This window comes from Salmo salar, chromosome 25 (genome assembly GCF_965601325.2).
Source record: "Salmo salar chromosome 25, fSalSal1, whole genome shotgun sequence".
Classification (NCBI taxonomy): domain Eukaryota; kingdom Metazoa; phylum Chordata; class Actinopteri; order Salmoniformes; family Salmonidae; genus Salmo; species Salmo salar.
Window position 1 is genome coordinate 14,931,964 of NC_138315.1, and position 17,934 is coordinate 14,949,897.

Genomic DNA, 17,934 nt, shown 5'->3' on the forward strand with positions numbered 1-17,934 from the left:
GTTTTCATGAATTAAGTAATTATTGTCATTCATTTTCATGTGCACAAAGTGACAGTGGATGGGTGAGGACATAAATGGTTGAATCTTCCAATGGAATTTTCCTTTGTGCACTGGCTATATACTGAGTGTACAAAACATTAGGAACACCAAGGTGTCAAGCATTCCACAGGGATGCTGGTCAGTGTTGACTCCAATGCTTCCCACAGTTGTCAAGTTGGCTGGATCTCCTTTGGGTGGTGGACCATTCTTGATACACAGGAAACTGTTGCGTGTGAAAAACCCAGCAGCGTTGTAGTTCTTGACACACTCAAACTGGTGCGTCTGGCACCTACTACCATTCCCCATTCAAAAGCACTTAAATCTTTTGTCTGCCCCATTCAACCTCTGAATGGCACACATACGCAATCCATGTCTCAATTGTCTCAAGGCTTAAAAGTATTTTTTTAACATGTCTCCTCCCCTTCATCTACACTGATTGAAGTGGATTTAACAAGTGACATCAATAAGGGATCAAAGCTTTCACCTGGATTCACCTTTCCTAAAGTAAATCATGCGGAAAACACCTGAACATATACACTGAGGACGCAAAACATGTTCTTAATGCTTTGTATGCTCAGTGTATATGCTCAGGTGATTTCCACATAAATGGCTTTAGGAGGAGTGTGTTCAAAGTGCAAAGTCAATAAACCACCTTAGACTGAAAACGCCGGACCCTGTGAGCAACTGTACGGTGAGGACTCACTCTACCTCTTTTCAAAGACAACTTTTAGTCAAATGGCAAAGAGAAATGTAGCTTATTTCTCCTTTATATGTGTGTACCATAATTCAAAATGTAATGGATTTTCTTCATAGCTGTTTGTATTAGTGGTTACTCAAGATAGCCACAGCTTGACAACACCATGACTTGGTGAATGTGTTATAGTGCAACCTGTTGTACCAAGATCTGAAGAGGTTTTCCAACAATGGGGAGCATTTCTGCAAGGTCATGACAGTATTTCAGCAAAGGTATGGTCAATGTGATGTTATGTACCCTATTTGCATACACAACTCCTTGAGAATATCCTTTAGTGAAGTAATTTATTTGAGCATAGTATGCTATCTCAGATTGGAAAAGTTAAACACTTTTGAAGCTGGACTGCACATATTTCATGACATTTCCATTCTTTTTTTGTTACGTACCAAACACATCCATTTAGAATTGCATGCTGAAGTCCTAACTTCCGGATTGGATTTGAATTACCTGTAGTTACTGTTTCACCTCAGTGTGACAAAAGTAACATGCCTTGATGACATTTCTCTGTGACTAGGGCTGAGCTGGAGATCAGTTATGCCAAGGGACTGCAGAAGTTTGCTGGGAAACTCATCAAGGCATCCAAGTTGATGAATAACAAGTGAGTAGGGTACCTTTTCTATAAAATATCTACTGTAAGTGTAAGTCATGTGCAAATTTTTATAAAAGTTGTAATAGTGCTGTAAAAACACTCTGCATGTTGTTTTCATTTCCATGAAGTTCCACCTACCGAGCATGGTGCCATGTATCTATTGAAATGTACTATACAGCAGACACACACAGGTATTATACGCATGACCTTATGACCTTATGATGAGCCTTTCCTGTAGTAAAGATGTTGTTGGATATTTTGTATTCTGAGATTATGTTTTGGTTTTAGAGCACTAGGAAGTGCTTTTCAGGCAGAAGCCATTTTAGAAATTCGACAAGTCATAGAGGAGCACAAGAGGAAGAGACCTGTAAGTAATTTGGATAATTTATTCCTACCAACACATCACTCTACGTCATTCTACATTGAGACATACACTACTCAAAAAATAAAGGGAACACTAAAATAACACATCCTAGATCTGAATAAATGAAATAATCTTATTAAATACTTTTTTCTTTACATAGTTGAATGTGCTGACAACAAAATCACACAAAATAATCAATGGAAATCCAATTTATCAACCCATGGAGGTCTGGATTTGGAGTCACACTCAAAATTAAAGTGGAAAACCACACTACAGGCTGATCCAACTTTAATGTAATGTCCTTAAAACAAGTCAAAATGAGGCTCATTAGTGTGTGTGGCCTCCACGTGCCTGTATGACCTCCCTACAACGCCTGGGCATGTTCCTGATGAGGTGGCGGATGGTCTCCTGAGGGATCTCCTCCCAGACCTGGACTAAAGCATCCGCCAACTCCTGGACAGTCTGTGGTGCAACGTGGCGTTGGTGGATGGAGCGAGACATGATGTCCCAGATGTGCTCAATTGGATTCAGGTCTGGGGAACGGGCGGGCCAGTCCATAGCATCAATGCCTTCCTCTTGCAGGAACTGCTGACACACTCCAGCCACATGAGGTCTAGCATTGTCTTGCATTAGGAGGAACCCAGGGCCAACCGCACCAGCATATGGTCTCACAAGGGTCTGAGGATCTCATCTCGGTACCTAATGGCAGTCAGGCTACCTCTGGCGAGCACATGGAGGGCTGTGCGGCCCCCCAAAGAAATGCCACCCCACACCATGACTGACCCACCACCAAACCGGTCATGCTGGAGGATGTTGCAGGCAGCAGAACATTCTCCATGGCGTCTCCAGACTCTGTCACGTCTGTCACATGTGCTCAGTGTGAACCTGCTTTCATCTGTGAAGAGCACAGGGCGCCAGTGGCGAATTTGCCAATCTTGGTGTTCTCTGGCAAATGCCAAACGTCCTGCACGGTGTTGGGCTGTAAGCACAACCCGCACCTGTGGACGTCGGGCCCTCATACCACCCTCATGGAGTCGGTTTCTGACCGTTTGAGCAGACACATGCACATTTGTGGCCTGCTGGAGGTCATTTTGCAGGGCTCTGGCAGTGTTCCTCCTGCTCCTCCTTGCACAAAGGCGGAGGTAGCGGTCCTGCTGCTGGGTTGTTGCCCTCCTACGGCCCCCTCCACGTCTCCTGATGTACTGGCCTGTCTCCATGCTCTGGACACTACGCTGACAGACACAGCAAACATTCTTGCCACAGCTCGCATTGATGTGCCATCCTGGATGAGCTGCACTACCTGAGCCACTTGTGTGGGTTGTAGACTCCGTCTCATGCTACCACTAGAGTGAAAGCACCGCCAGCATTCAAAAGTGACCAAAACATCAGCCAGGAAGCATAGGAACTGAGAAGTGGTCTGTGGTCACCACCTGCAGAACCACTCCTTTATTGGGGGTGTCTTGCTTATTGCCTATATTTTCCACCTGTTGTCTATTCCATTTGCACAACAGCATGTGACATTTATTGTCAATCAGTGTTGCTTCCTAAGTGGACAGTTTGATTTCACAGAAGTGTGATTGACTTGGAGTTACATTGTGTTGTTTAAGTGTTCCCTTTATTTTTTGGAGCAGTATATTATTCGTATCCCTTTCTTGAATAGCTTGATAATGTTGAGGAAACCGGAAAACATGTGACTAACTGGAGTGAACAAATCAAGGTAAGCCTTCCTTAAAAAAATTTAATGTTGGCAAAGAATTTATTTAACCTTTATTTAAACTAGGCAAGTCAGTTAAGAACAAATTCTTATTTTCAATGCTGGCCTACAAAAAGGCAGAAGGCCTCCTGTGGGGACAGGGGCTGGGATAAAAAATTTAAATATTGGACAAAACACAATTCATGACAAATATTGACACCACAACACTACATAAAGAGAGACCCAAGACAACAACATAGCATGGCAGCAACACATGACAACACAGCATGGTATAGTAGCAACACATGGCAGAAGCACAACATGGTACAAACATTATTGGGCACAGAAAACAGCAAAGGCAAGAAGGTAGAGACAACAATACATCACACGAAGCAGCCACAACTGTCAGTAAGAGTGTCCATGATTGAGTCTTTGAATGAAGAGTGTTTGAGTGGTTTTTGCAGCTCGTTCCAGTTGCTAGCTGCAGCGAACTTAAAAGTGCGACCCAGGGATGTGTGTGCTTTGGGGACCTTGAAGAGAATGTGACTGGCAGAACGGGTGTTGTATGTGGAGGATGAGGGCTGCAGTAGTTATCTCAGATAGGGCGGAGTGAGGCCTAAGAAGGTTTTATAAATAATCGTCAACCAGTGGATCTTGCAATGGGTATACGGAGATGAACAGTTTACAGAGGAGTATAGAGTGCAGTGATGTCCTAGTGTCACGTGTGCTCCCTCTCTGGCCTCTAGGTCACCAGGCTGCTCGTTTATGGCGCACACCTGTCACCAGCGTTTCGCGCATTTGTGCATAATGACACTCACCTTGACTCCATCACCTCCTTGATTACCTGCCCTTTATATGTCACTCCCTTTAGTTTCTTCCCCAGTCGTCATTGTTTCTGTTTCAAGTCGGTGCGCTGTTTGTATTTCTTGTTTTGTTTATTTATTAAATGTATTCACTCCCTGAACTTGCTTCCTGACTCTCAGCATACGTCATTACACCTATGAGGAGCATTGGTGGCAAATCTGATGGCCGAATGGTAAAGAACATCTTGCCGCTCGAGAGCACCCTTACCTGTCGATCTATAAATTATGTCTCCGTAATCTAGCATGGGTAGGAATCAAGATAATCTGCATCAGGGTTAGTTTGGCCGCTGGGGTGGACCTCACTTTTTGCACGGGGGCATTGTCATGCTGAAACAGGAAAGGGCCTTTGTTGCCACAAAGTTGGAAGCACAGAATTGTCTAGAATGTCATTGTATGCTGTAGCGTTAAGTTTTCCCTTCACTGGAACTAAGGGGCCTAGCCTGAACCATGGAAAAACAGTCCCAGACCCTTATTCCTCCTCCACCAGACTTTAGTTGGCACTATGTATTCGGGCAGGTAGCGTTCTCCTGGCATCTGCCAAACCCAGATTCGTCCGTTGGACTGCCAGATGTGCATGGTAATCTTTGTCTTGTGAGCAGCTGTTCGGCCATGTAAACACATTTCATGAAGCTCCTGACGAACAGTTCTTGTGTTGACGTTGCTTCCAGTGGCAGTTTGGAACTCGTGAGTGTTGAAACAGAGGACAGATGATTTTTACGCACTACAAGCTTCAGCACTCGGCTGTCCCGTTCTGTGAACTTGTGTGGCCTCCCACTTCACGGCTTAGCCGTTGTTGCTCCTAGACATTTCCACTTCACAATAACAGCACTTACTGTACAGTTGACCGGGGCAGCTCTAGCAGGGCAGAAATTTGACAAACTGACTTGTTGGAAAGGTGGCATCCTATGACAGTGCCACATTGGTAGTAGAATGGTCTCAGTGACTTTCAATGTTAATTTATGGAGATTGCATGGCTGTGTGCTTGATTTTATACACCTGTCAGCAACAATTGTGGCTGAAATAGTCAAATCAACTCATTTGAAGGGGTGTCCACATACTTTTGATTACATAGTGTAGGTTCATAACCAAAGTGCATTTGTCAGGGCATTGAACAAATTCGTTCTAGCCTAGATTATATAATTTACAATTTATACAGTTCATTCCATATTGTGCATGTTCATTCAGATTCAGACAGCACAAACACCATAGCATAACCTTTGACACAACACTATATGCAATTCAACAAGTATGTTAATATACATCCTAACTAGGTTATGTTCTGTTTTCAAAAGGATTGTGAGCACAGTATTATTCAATTGGTTCATCCAGTCAAAATCAGGAGCTCCATCGTTTACTAAGAACCCTCGCAGAGTGTGAGATCAACAGAGGCCCCAGTGAAAGCAAACTGTCTTCACAGCTTTCGTTCAAGATAAGAGCCACGGCCAAGACTGATGACGAGGAAAGTAACACCCATACACATGTACGATCACAAAGATTTATCATTCTGATCTTGCCTCTGAATAACAAGAAACACATACACAATAATGTCTCCTTCAGGTGCAGAGTGGTGTAGCATTGGGAAATGCAAATCACTTCACAATTTCACATCAGACAGAGATGAGTTGATAATGTAAGAAGGTAAGGAATGTTAAAAATAGACTGTAGAGATGGACGAAAAACCTCATTATATACTAACAAAATAATTTGTTACAGGAGACCTTCTTGACATCTATCAAAAGGAAGACAGTGGTTGGTGGTATGGGATATTGAATGGACAGATAGGTTGATGGGAAATAGCCTACGTGGAGGAGCTGCCCATGTTAAGTGTTATAGGAACGGCAGATGTACATTTGCTCCAATACAGACTGTCATACATGGTAAAATATCAAAGAAAAACTTCAATGTGGCAGGTGTACAGATAGTTTATTTATACAAATTCCCAAATGACCGATGAAATGTGGGAGCCTCTGAAGAACCGCACCAACTTGCATCTATTTAACATTTACATCATAAACACACATTATCATGTATTGCATACACATTTTAAGTGACAGTGTATATTTGAGACAAATACACAGGATATTTCTAAAATATGTTAGAAGATATTGAACAGATTAAGTGTCTTTACTTTTCAGGTTTTAGATAGTGACAAATTCTCTCCGAACATTAGCAAGGAAGGCATAGAAGTTGTAAATCTCCTGAAGTCCCTGCTCCGAGTGGGTCACGCACTAGAGCGGTGGGTCACTCGACACAACTGTGAACAAAAATGTTTTCTATTATCACAGTTCCCAGCCCTTCATGATAACACTACAAGTTGCCCAAACCACTTGTTACTGTACTCTACCATTTACTGTACTCACTCGGGTATGATCCTCCTTCATTGATCCTCAGCATGAAGGTGTACATACAGTTGAAGTCGGAAGTTTACATACACCTTAGCCAAATACATAAACTGAGTTATTCACAATTCTTGAAATTTAATCCTAGTAAAAATTCCCTGTCTTAGGTCAGTTAAGATCACCCCTTTATTTTAAGAATGTGAAATGTCAGAATAATAGTAGAGAGAATAATATTTTATTTCAGCTTTTATTTCACCAGTCCCTCCTGCAGCAAAGCACCCCAACAACATGATGCTGCCACCCCCATGCTTCGCGGGTGGGATGGTGTTGTTCGGCTTGCAAGCATTCCTCTTTTTCCTCCAAACATAACGATGGTCATTATGGCCAAACAGTTCTATTTTTGTTTCATCAGACCAGAGGATTTTTCTCCAAAATGTACGATCTTTGTCCCCATGTGCAGTTGCAAACCGTTTTCTGGCGGTTTTGGAGCAGTGGCTTCTTCCTTGCTGAGCAGCCTTTCAGGTTATGTCGATATAGGACTCGTTTTACTGTGGCTATATACTTTTGTACCCGTTTCCTCCAGCATCTTCACAAGGTCCTTTGCTGTTGTTCTGGGATTGATTTGCACTTTTCGCACCAAAGTACGTTCATCTCTAGGAGACAGAACGCGTCTCCTTCCTGATCGGTATGATGGCTGCGTGGTCCCATAGTGTTTATACTTGTGTACTATTGTTTGTACAGATGAACGTGGTACCTTCAGGCATTTGGAAATTGCTCTCAAGGATGAACCAGACTTGTGGAGGTCTACAATCTTTTGGCTGATTTCTTTTGATTTTCCCATGATGTCAAGCAGAGGCACTGAGTTTGAAGGTAGGCCTTGAAATAAATCCACAGGTACACCTCCAATTGACTCAAATTATGTCAATTAGCCTATCAGAAGCTTCTAAAGCCATGACATCATTTTCTGGAATTTTCCAAGCTGTTTAAAGGCAGTCAATTTAGTGTATGTAAACTTCTGACCCACTGGAATTGTGATACAGTGAAATAATCTGTCTGTAAACAATTGTTGAAAAAAATGACTTGTGTCATGCACAAAGTAGATGTCCTAACCGACTTGCCAAAACTATAGTTTGTTAACAAGAAATTTGTGGAATGGTTGAAAAACGAGTTTTAATGACTCCAACTTTAGTGTATGTAAACTTCCGATTTCAACTGTATGCACAGTCAGTCACTTTGGTTGATGTCTCGGAAAATAAAATGCAATATCTCACCTCGAATAAAAGAAAAACAAATCATTTGACGTTTGTGGTTTAACACATGGTCAACACTAAAACATTCAAACGGTACAACATTGCCAACAGATTTATTCCCAATTTACCATAAATTGCTCTAATTTCCAATCCCAAAACCCCTGTTTGGCTTTGTTGATATATTATGTCTTTGTTGGCTTTGTTTTGGGACACAATCACTTTAAAGAAAGGAAAAACTAAACGTGTCCTGTTTTTTCTGAATACTCATCTATCGAGACCACACAACAACAACAAAAAAGTGTATTAACGACAAAATCTAATAATCCACTTCAAATCCAATTTTATTGGTAAAATACACATGGTTAGCAGATAATGTGAGTGTAGCGAAATGCTTGTGCTTCTTTATATTTATCCAGGTTGGCCAGTTCAGAACAAGTTCTCATTTACAACTGCGACCTGGCCAAGATAAAGCAAAGCAGCTCGACAAAAACAGAGTTTCACATGAGATAAAATAAATGTACAGTCAATAACACAATACAAAAATCTATATACAGTGTGTGCAAATGTAGTAAGATTAGGGAGGTAAGGCCATAGTGGCGAAATAATTACAATTTAGCAAATAAATACTGGAGTGATAGATGTGCAGAAGATGATTGTGCAAGTAGAGATACAGGGGTGCAAATGAACAAATGGGCTGTGTACAGGTGCAGTGATTGGTAAGCTGCTCTGACAGCTGATGCTTAAAGTTAGTGAGGGAGATATGAGTCTCCAGCTTCAGTGATTTTTTGCAATTCGTTCCAGTCATTGGCAGCAGAGAACTGGAAAGAAAGGCAGCCAATTAGGAGTTGGCTTTGGGGATGACCAGTGAAATATACCTGCTGGAGCATGTGCTACGTGCGGGTGTTGCTATGGTGACCAGTGAGCTGAGATAAGGCGGGGCTTTACCTAGCAAAGATTTATAGATGACCTGGAGCCAGTGGGTTTGTCGACGAATATGAAGCGAGGGCCAGCCAACGACAGCATACCAGGTCGCAGTGGTGGGTAGTATATGGGGCTTTGGTGACAAAACGGATGGCACTGTGATTACTCAGCAAATTGGATGCAGTCTGAGTGGAGACTATTTTGTAAATGACGTCGCCGAAGTCAAGGATCGGTAGGATAGTCAGTTTTACGAGGGTATGTATAGCAGCATGAGTGAAGGTGTTTTTGTTGCGAAATAGGAAGCCGATTCTAGATTTAATTTTGGATTAGAGATGCTTAATGCGAGGCTGGAAGTAGAGTTCAGTCTAGCCAGACACCTAGGTATTTGAAGTTGTCCACATATTCTAAGTCAGAACCGTCCAGAGTAGTGACGCTAGGCAGGCGGGCGGCGATGGGTTGAAGAGCATGCATTTAGTTTTACTAGCATTTAAGAGCAGTTGGGAGGCCACAGAAGGAGTGTTGTATGGCATTGAAGCTCGTTTGGAGGTTTGTTATTAACACAGTGTCCAAAGAAGTGCCAGAAGTATACAGTATGGTGTCGCCTACATAGAGGTGAATCAGAGAATCACCAGCAGCGACATTATTGATATATACAGAGAAAAGAGTCGGCCCGAGAATTGAACCCTGTGGCACCCCCATAGAGACTGCCAGAGGTCCAGACAACAGGCCCTCTGATTTGACATGCTGAATTAGATCTGAGAAGTAGTTGGTGAACCAGGCGAGGCAGTCATTTGAGAAACCAAGGCTGTCGAGTCTGCCGATAAGAATGCGGTGATTGACAGAGTCGAAAGCCTTGGCCAGGTCGATGAAGATTGTCTTTTATTGTCTTTTATCGATGGCGGTTATGATATCGTTTAGGACCTTGAGCGTGGCTGAGGTGCACCAATGACCAGCTCGGAAACTAGATTGCATAGCGGAGAAGGTACGGTGGGATTCGAAATGGTCGGTGATCTGTTTGTTAACTTGGCTTTCGAAGACTTTAGAAAGGCAGGGTCGGATAGATATAGGTCTGTAACAGTTTGGGTCTAGAATGTCACTCCCTTTGAAGAGGGGGATGACCGCGGCAGCTTTTCAATCTTTAGGGATCTCAGACGATACGAAAGTGGTTGAACAGGCTAGTAATAGGGGTTGCAACAATTGTGGCAGATAATTTTAGAAAGAGAGGGTCCAGATTGTCTAGCCCAGATGATTTGTAGGGGTCCAGATTTTGTAGCTCTTTCAAAACATCAGCTATCTGGATTTAGGTGAAGGAAAAGCGGGGGGATTTGGGCGAGTTGCTGCAGGGGGTGCAGAGCTGTTGGCCGGAGTAGCCAGGTGGAAAGCATGGCCAGCCGTAGAAAAATGCTTATTGAAATTCTCGATTATCGTAGATTTATTGGTGGTAACAGTGTTTCCTAGCCTCAGTGCAGTGGGCAGCTGGGAGGAGGTGCTTTTATTCTCCATGGATTTACAGTGTCCCAGAACTTTTGGGAATTTGTGCTACAGGATACCAATTTCTGTTTGAAAAAGCTAGCCTTTGCTTTCTTAACTGATTGTATATTGGTTCCTAACTTCCCTGAAAAGTTGCATATCACAGGGGCTATTCGATGCTAATGCAGTACGCCACAGGATGTTTTTGTGCTGGTCAAGGGCAGTCAAGTCTGGAGTGAACCAAGGGCTATATAATTTCTTTGTTCTACATTTTTTGGATGGGGCATGCTTATTTAAGATGGTGAGGAAAGCACTTTTAAAGAATAACCAGGCATACTCTACTGATGGGATGAGGTCAATATCCTTCCAGGATACCCGGGCCAGGTCGATTAGACAGGCCTGCTCGCTGAAGTGTTTTAGGGAGCGTTTGACCGTGGACCCATTACGGACGCAGGCAATGAGGCAGTAATCGCTGAGATCTTGGTTGAAGACAGCAGAGGTGTATTTAGAGGGCAAGTTGGTCAGGATGATATCTATGAGGGCGCCCGTGTTTACGGATTTAGGGTTGTACCTGGTTGGTTTCTTGATAATTTGTGTGAAGTTGAGGGCATCTAGCTTAGATTGTAGGACGGCCGGGGTGTTAAGCATATCCCAGTTTAGGTCACCTAACAGTACGAACTCTGAAGATGAATGGGGGACAATCAATTCACGTATGGTGTCCAGGGCACAGCTGGGGGCTGAGGGGGGTCTATAACAGGCGGCAACAGTGGGAGACATTTCTGGAAAGGTGGATTTTTAAAAGTAGAAGCTTGAACTGTTTGGGCACAGACCTGGATAATATGACGGAACTCTGCAGGCTAACTCCGCCCCCTTTGGTAGTTCTATCTTGACGGAATAGGTTGTAGTTGGGGATGGAAATTTCAGAATTTCTGGTAGCCTTCCTAAGCCAGGATTCAGACACAGCTAGGACATCGGGGTTGGCGGAGTGTGCTAAAGCAGTGAATAAAACAAACTTAGGGAGGAGGCTTCTGAAGTTAACATGCATGAAACCAAGGCTTTGACAGTTACAGAAGTCAACAAATGAGAGCACCTGGGGAATAGGTGTGGTACTGGGGGCTACAGGACCTGGGTTAACCTCTACATCACCATAGGAGCAGGATAAGGGTATGGCTAAAAGCTATAAGAACTGGTCGTCTAGTGCGCTGGGAACAGAGAATAAGATTTCTGGGCTTGGTAGAAAAGATTCAGGGCATAATGTACAGCCATGGGTATGGTAGGATGTGAGTACAGTGGAAGTAAACCTAGGCGTTGATTGACGATGAGAGAGATTGTATCTCTGGAGGCACCAGTTAAACTAGGCGAGGTCTCCACGTGTGGGGGTGGGACAAAATACCTATCTAAGGCATGTTGAGCGGGACTGGGGGCTCTACAGTGAAATAAAACAATAAGTACTTACCGAGACAGCAGTAGACAAGGCATATTGACATTAAAGAGAGGCATAAAGCAATCACGGGTGTTGATCGGGAGAGCTAAGACAACAATGGGTAAATGGCGATGAATGGGCAGAGGTACGCACATGACCTGAGTTCGAGACTGGGGCCGACAGATAAACAAAAAGAGGTACTGCGTTAGTGAACAGTCCAGCAGGCATCAACTGTGTAGCCGAGTGATCATAGGGTCCAAAGAGCAGCAATAGGTAGAGTCAGGGAGCCGTTCGATAGTCGCTACTACGCTAGGCGATCGGGAGACAACGGCGTTCAGAAAGCTAGCGGGCCGGGGATGGCGGGTGGGTTTTCAGCGACATCGCAAATTAAAAGCCTGTTGAAACCACATCGGACGATTACGTCGGTAGACCAGTCGTGATGGATCGGTGGGGCTCCGTGTCGACAATAAAGGGTCCAGGTCAATTGGCAAAAGAGGTATTGTAGCCCAAGAAGTTAGCTGGTATATGGGCCTAGCTCAAGGCTAACTGGTGCTTGCGTCGGGACAGAGGCGTTAGCTAACAGTAGCCACTCGATTAACCACTAGGCTACCTGCCGCCCCTTTGCTGCAGAGCTATTTTTGGATCTCTAAATTTTCGATTGGGTTCAAGTCCGGGCTCTGGCTAGGCCACTAAAGGACAATGAGAGACTTGTCCCGAAGCCACTCCTGTGTTGTCTTGGCTGTGTGCTTAGGGTTGTTGTCCTGAATGCTCTGGAGCAGGTTTTCATCAACGATTTCTCTGTACTTTGCTCTGTTCATCTTTCCCTCGATCCTAACTAGTCTCCCAATCCCTGCCACTGAAAAACATCCCCACAGCATGAAGCTACCACCACCATGCTTCATCGTAGTGATGGTGCCTGGTTTCCTCCAGACGTGATGCTTGGTATTCAGGCCAAAGAGTTCAATCTTGGTCTCATGAGACCAGATAATCTTCTTTCTCATGGTCTGAGTGTACTTTAGGTGCCCTTTTGGCAAACTCCAAGCCGGCTATCATGTGCCTTTTACTGAGGAATGGCTTCCATCTGGCCACTCTACCATAAAGGCCTGATTGGTGGCGTGCTGCAGAGATGGTTGTCCTTCTGGCAGGTAGAGAGGATCTGGGGATCTCTGGAGCTCTGTCAGAGTAACCATCGGATTCTTGGTCACCTCTCTGACCAAGGCTCTTCTAAGTGGACTCTTCTTGGAGTCCACTTAGGGGCCTTCAATGCTGCATGTTTTGGTATCCTTCCCCAGATCTGCGCCTCGACACAATCCTGTCTCGGAGCACTACGGACAATTCCTTTGAACTCATGGCTTGGTTTTTGCTCTGACATGCATTGTCAACTGTGGAACCTTATATAGACAGGTGTGTGCCTTTAAAATTGAATTTACCACAGGTGGACTCCAATCAAGTTTTAGAAACATCTCAAGGATGATCAATGGAAACAGGATGCACCTGAGCTCAATTTCAAGTTTCATAGCAAAGGGTCTGAATACTTATGTAAATAAGGTATGTCTTTTTATTTGTAATACATTAGCAAAAACATATTTTTTCAGTTTTCACTTTGTCAATATGGGGTATTGCGTGTAGATTAATACATTTTAGAATACGGCTGTGGAAAAGAGAAAGGGGTCTGAATACTTCCAGAATGCACTGTAAGTAATTGGAGGAAGGTGTCTCCTGTAGGGGGGTTTGTTAATAAAAAAAAATTAAACAATAGATAACATTGATACACAACATTATAGGGTTAGGGTCCCCACACCGCCATGTGTCCATGTCACAGCTCCTGTTAACGGAAAACAGATGGAAGACCGATTGAACTACCTGGTCTGCTAATCCCAGATTGTTGTAGCTTTACACTGAAAGATATGAACTCATGGTTAAGCAAAGCCCAGCTAGCTAAAAACACAACACCTCTCAACTCATGAACAAACGTGGCCGACGCGATTTATGTAACAATCATTTTAGCTATAATTTTATCAAATATGGTGAATTTTGTTAGCCAACGTTACCGTAGCAATTTTCGGATGTTCCTAGACACAGAACTCCTGTCAGCTTTTCGCAGTTGTTTTCAAAATTCCGCGCTCACGGAAACAAGGACTGTGACCGCACACCGGAAATGTGTTTTTGTATAGAATCAAAGTATCTAGTCCTTTAAGAAATAAACTCATGCAATACAAATGATAATGCACAGTATTTATCAAATTCGATGTTTATTCTTTATGTCTCGTCTCAAACCAGATATGAAAATAAAAAGGGAATGAGACACGTTTTTCCTGGTTTCTCACAATGCAACGTTTTTAGTCTCTTTGTCTGTGCTCATGAATTTGCGCCACCCTGTGGCGATATAAGACATGTACCTGTAGGAAAAGCCTGTATCAACGTTATAATATCTTTTTTTTAACATTTTTTGTCGAGTTTATATCTGCATCAACATACAGAATGTTCAGAAAGCATGGTGTAGTCCCTGGAGGTTGTCTGGAAAAGGGGTCTGTTAACTATTCTTCTTCATTTTCATTAGATATCCCATTGGTCTCACTGAGGCATCTGGTTGCCTTTTTCTCAGTTGGGAAAAATAAGAGCAAAACTGCTCCTTTGGGGCCCGCAGCCATTCAATGTATTTGAACTATTCCAGACAGAACAGCTGATTCAACTGGTCAACTAATCATAAAGCCCTTGATAAGTGAATCAAGTTGTGAAATATCTGGGTGTCCCAGAGGAGAGGTTCGAGAACCACTGTAGTAGGGGATGTTCACTTATCTTAGGGTAATGGTTAAATCCCAAATTACTTTTAATAATAAACAATATAATAATAATAATAATAATAATAATAATAATAATAATAATACATATCGGGATGTTTTACTTCACAGTTGGAAACCCATTGTTGTTACAGTGCCCAATCACCCACCAGAGAATCACTGAATGGGAAAATTATGTCATTATGTAAATGGCACCGGGGGTCAAACAGTGCATTTGCGCGCGAACACTGTCCTCAGAGGTGGCTAGAATGGCTAATATTTAACCAATAAAAGTAATGACCTGTGGACAATCTAATGTCCACACTATCATCCTGTAAACAACTCTGTGCAACATGCCTTAAAATGCTGATTTCACATTATACCAACACAATCAAACAATGTCAACCCATACACTTAGCTTTTGAATGATTTACGATGGTACATTTACATATAAAGAAGACAGCCCTCTCTCTCTCTCTCTCTCTCTCTCTCTCTCTCTCTCTCTCTCTCTCTCTCTCTCTCTATTAAAAAGGAGAGACTGATGTCCATGGTGCAGCATTGTAGTTGTGGCCAAGGGAGCAGCTGTCCCAGTCGTGCCAGACAGACTGAACCCCAGATGGACCTCATCCACAGCAGTGGGGTGCTGGTGATCCAGCACCTCCAGAGCAACTACAAGGACTACCATGACTTCCTTGACTTCATGTCCTCTGTGGGCGACCCTCGTAACATCTTTTCTCTCTATTTTCCTCTATGGTTTCAGCTTAGCCAAATTGTCGGCACCAAGATGATATGGGTGGCAGTTATCGGAGACTGGTTCAACCTAATTTTCAAATGGTAAGACACCATCTGCTCACTGTGTTTAAAAATATATATATTTACACTTGTGCTGCCATAACTAGTAAAGGCAGGGAGAGATAGTGAGTGAAAGTTAAATAACATTATGCGTATTGATGCTTATAACAACAGGGCTCATGCTGTCTAGGGGATCAGTACGACATTGCACAAATATTTTGACAGATATAGTTTGTTTGGCATAGTATACGGAATTTGAATGTCCTTCAAACACATATTGTTATATAAATGTTATTATAAACTGGGTGGTTCGAGCCCTGAATGCTGATTGGCTGACAGCCGTGGTATATCAGACTGTATACCACGGGTATGACAAAACATTTATTTTTACTGCTCTAATTACATTGGTAACCAGTTTATAATAGCAATAAGGCACCTTGGGGGGTTGTGGTATATGGCCAATATACCACGGCTAAGGACTGTATCCAGGCACTCCGCGTTGCGTGGTGCGTAAGAACAGCCCATAGCCGTGGTATATTGGCCACATACCACACCCTCTCGTGCCTTATTGCTTAAATATGACTCTCTTGTTTTTAGGATTCTGTTTGGTCAACGGCCATACTGGTGGGTGCATGAAACTCTCTTTTACCAGAATAATTCACTCCCCCAGCTGGAGCAGTTCCACATTACCTGTGAAACAGGACCAGGTCAGTGTCATTTCCTGTCTGACAATCATTATGATCATAAATTCTGGAGATTGAAGGATTATTCCATGTAATGGATTGCAAAATTGCAAAACTGTCTGGTGTATTGTTTTGTGAACTGAAATATATCTTTGTGAAGATACGAATGTGTGTCATGCTTGTATGACAGAAACCCTGTTCATTTGTATAGGCAGTCCATCCGGTCATGCCATGGGCTCGTCGTGTGTCTGGTATGTAATGATCACATCAGCACTCAACTTTACCAGACGCCTTTGTGACAGCTCAACTAAGGGGTGCCAGAGGTAGGCATATTCATGAGCATGCTGTTACTATGTTGCTTTGTGAAAGAATGTATGTGGCTGTATAATGTGTGCCTCTATTAGGGCCTAAATTATCCTCAATCTTCTCAGGTTTGGGCTTGTGTGGTCCTTTTTGTGGATGGCGTTTTGGATCATTCAGATTAGTGTTGGCATCTCCAGGATCTTCATCGCCACACACTTCCCTCACCAGGTTATCCTTGGTGTTCTAGCTGGTAAGACTTCTATTACGACCAATTAGTGTTTACATGGTGTATGTTTTCACTTGGTAGACATTTTCACTATTGAATATATATTTTTTAATTCTCAACAGGTATACTAGTTGCTGAAGCATTTGAGCATGTTCCCTCGATCCACACAGCCAGTTTAAAAGTCTACCTTCACACTAGCTTATTTCTGTTCTCCTTTGCCGTCAGCCTTTACTTGCTCCTTAAAATGATAGACATTGACCTATTGTGGTCGATACCTAAAGCAAAGAAGTGGTGTGCCAATCCAGACTGGATCCACCTGGACACTACACCTTTTGCTGGTTTAGTGAGGAACCTGGGAGCATTGTTTGGACTTGGCCTGGCCATTAACTCTCAGATGTTCATCCAGAGCTGCAAGGGGAAGAACGGCTACAAGACTAGGTTTAAACTCATGTGTGTAGCAGCCAGTCTGACCTCTCTGCAGCTGTACGATTTCATCAAAATTCCCACTCACACAGAGATCCTGTTCTACACACTCTCATTCTGTAAGAGTGCTGCAGTCCCCCTTAGTGTGGTGGCACTCATCCCCTACTGTGTTCACTTGTTGATAGGAGACAAGGGGAGGAAATTAGACTAAATGTTTGTACATTGCCTGACTCCTATGGCAATTTGTTTATGGTTGTAATGTAGATATATTTTGCTAAGCTATTTACCTTGTTGGAAAATGTGGATTATAATTTTTGCAATGTTAAATTGTATGTTACATGTACAGTGTGAAACAAGAGTGAGCTGGTGTTTTTTAAGACAAAAAAAATTAAAGTAAATTGTAAACAAAGTGTGTTTTTATCAATTTACTTTACTGTTTACCTTTACCTTTATTTAACTAGGCAAGTCAGTTAAGAACAAATTCTTATTTACAATGACGGCCTACCCTGGCCAAACCCAGATGACGCTGGACTAATTGTGCGCCGCCCTATGGGACTCCCAATCACAGCCGGATGTGATATAGCCTGGATTCGAACCAGGGACTGTAGTGACACCTATTGCAGTTCCTTAGACCGCTGCGCCATTTCACCAAAATATAGAATTCATGACAATAACAATTTACCTCATCATCATACCCATATTATTCTGGCATATACTTTACTACTAATGATAATGTAGCAAAATAAATGGTTATTAACAGCCCTGCTTTTTGCTACTGTAGTAAATACCCATCCTTATCCCAGCTGTTACTGTAATGTAATAACTTAATTTATCTAAAAGTCACTCAGTACAAGCCAATTTGGATGTAGGCCTATACCAAAATGTACTGCATAACATATTGTCTGATGTACACACGGTTCTTTGTAGCTCAGTTGGTAGAGTGTGTAACACCAGGCTAGTGGGTTCAAATCCCAGGACCACCTATACGTAAAATGTATGCAGCATTACTGTAAGTCGCTTTG

At 42.9% G+C, this 17,934-nt stretch overlaps 1 protein-coding gene across 6 annotated transcripts; it reads left to right on the forward strand.

Annotated features, from left to right (window-relative positions):
* The first annotated feature begins 598 nt into the window (after window positions 1-598).
* Window positions 599-17,321, forward strand: LOC106586204 (glucose-6-phosphatase 2). Of its 6 annotated transcripts, XM_082968914.1 has the most exons (12): window positions 738-1,005; window positions 1,308-1,391; window positions 1,511-1,573; window positions 1,671-1,749; window positions 3,407-3,463; window positions 5,595-5,940; window positions 6,016-6,179; window positions 15,018-15,319; window positions 15,875-15,984; window positions 16,172-16,283; window positions 16,392-16,513; window positions 16,612-17,321. In XM_082968914.1, the coding sequence occupies exons 7-12, from the start codon at window positions 6,120-6,122 to the stop codon at window positions 17,121-17,123; spliced, it is 1,218 nt and encodes a 405-aa protein (XP_082825040.1). In that variant the 5' UTR covers window positions 738-1,005; window positions 1,308-1,391; window positions 1,511-1,573; window positions 1,671-1,749; window positions 3,407-3,463; window positions 5,595-5,940; window positions 6,016-6,119; the 3' UTR covers window positions 17,124-17,321. The 6 variants fall into 6 exon arrangements, with proteins under 6 accessions (XP_082825038.1, XP_082825040.1, XP_082825039.1 ...); XM_082968912.1 differs by adding an exon at window positions 599-730 and having other exon boundaries at window positions 923-1,005; window positions 1,671-5,940; XM_082968913.1 differs by having other exon boundaries at window positions 1,671-3,463.
* The last annotated feature ends 613 nt before the right edge of the window (window positions 17,322-17,934 follow it).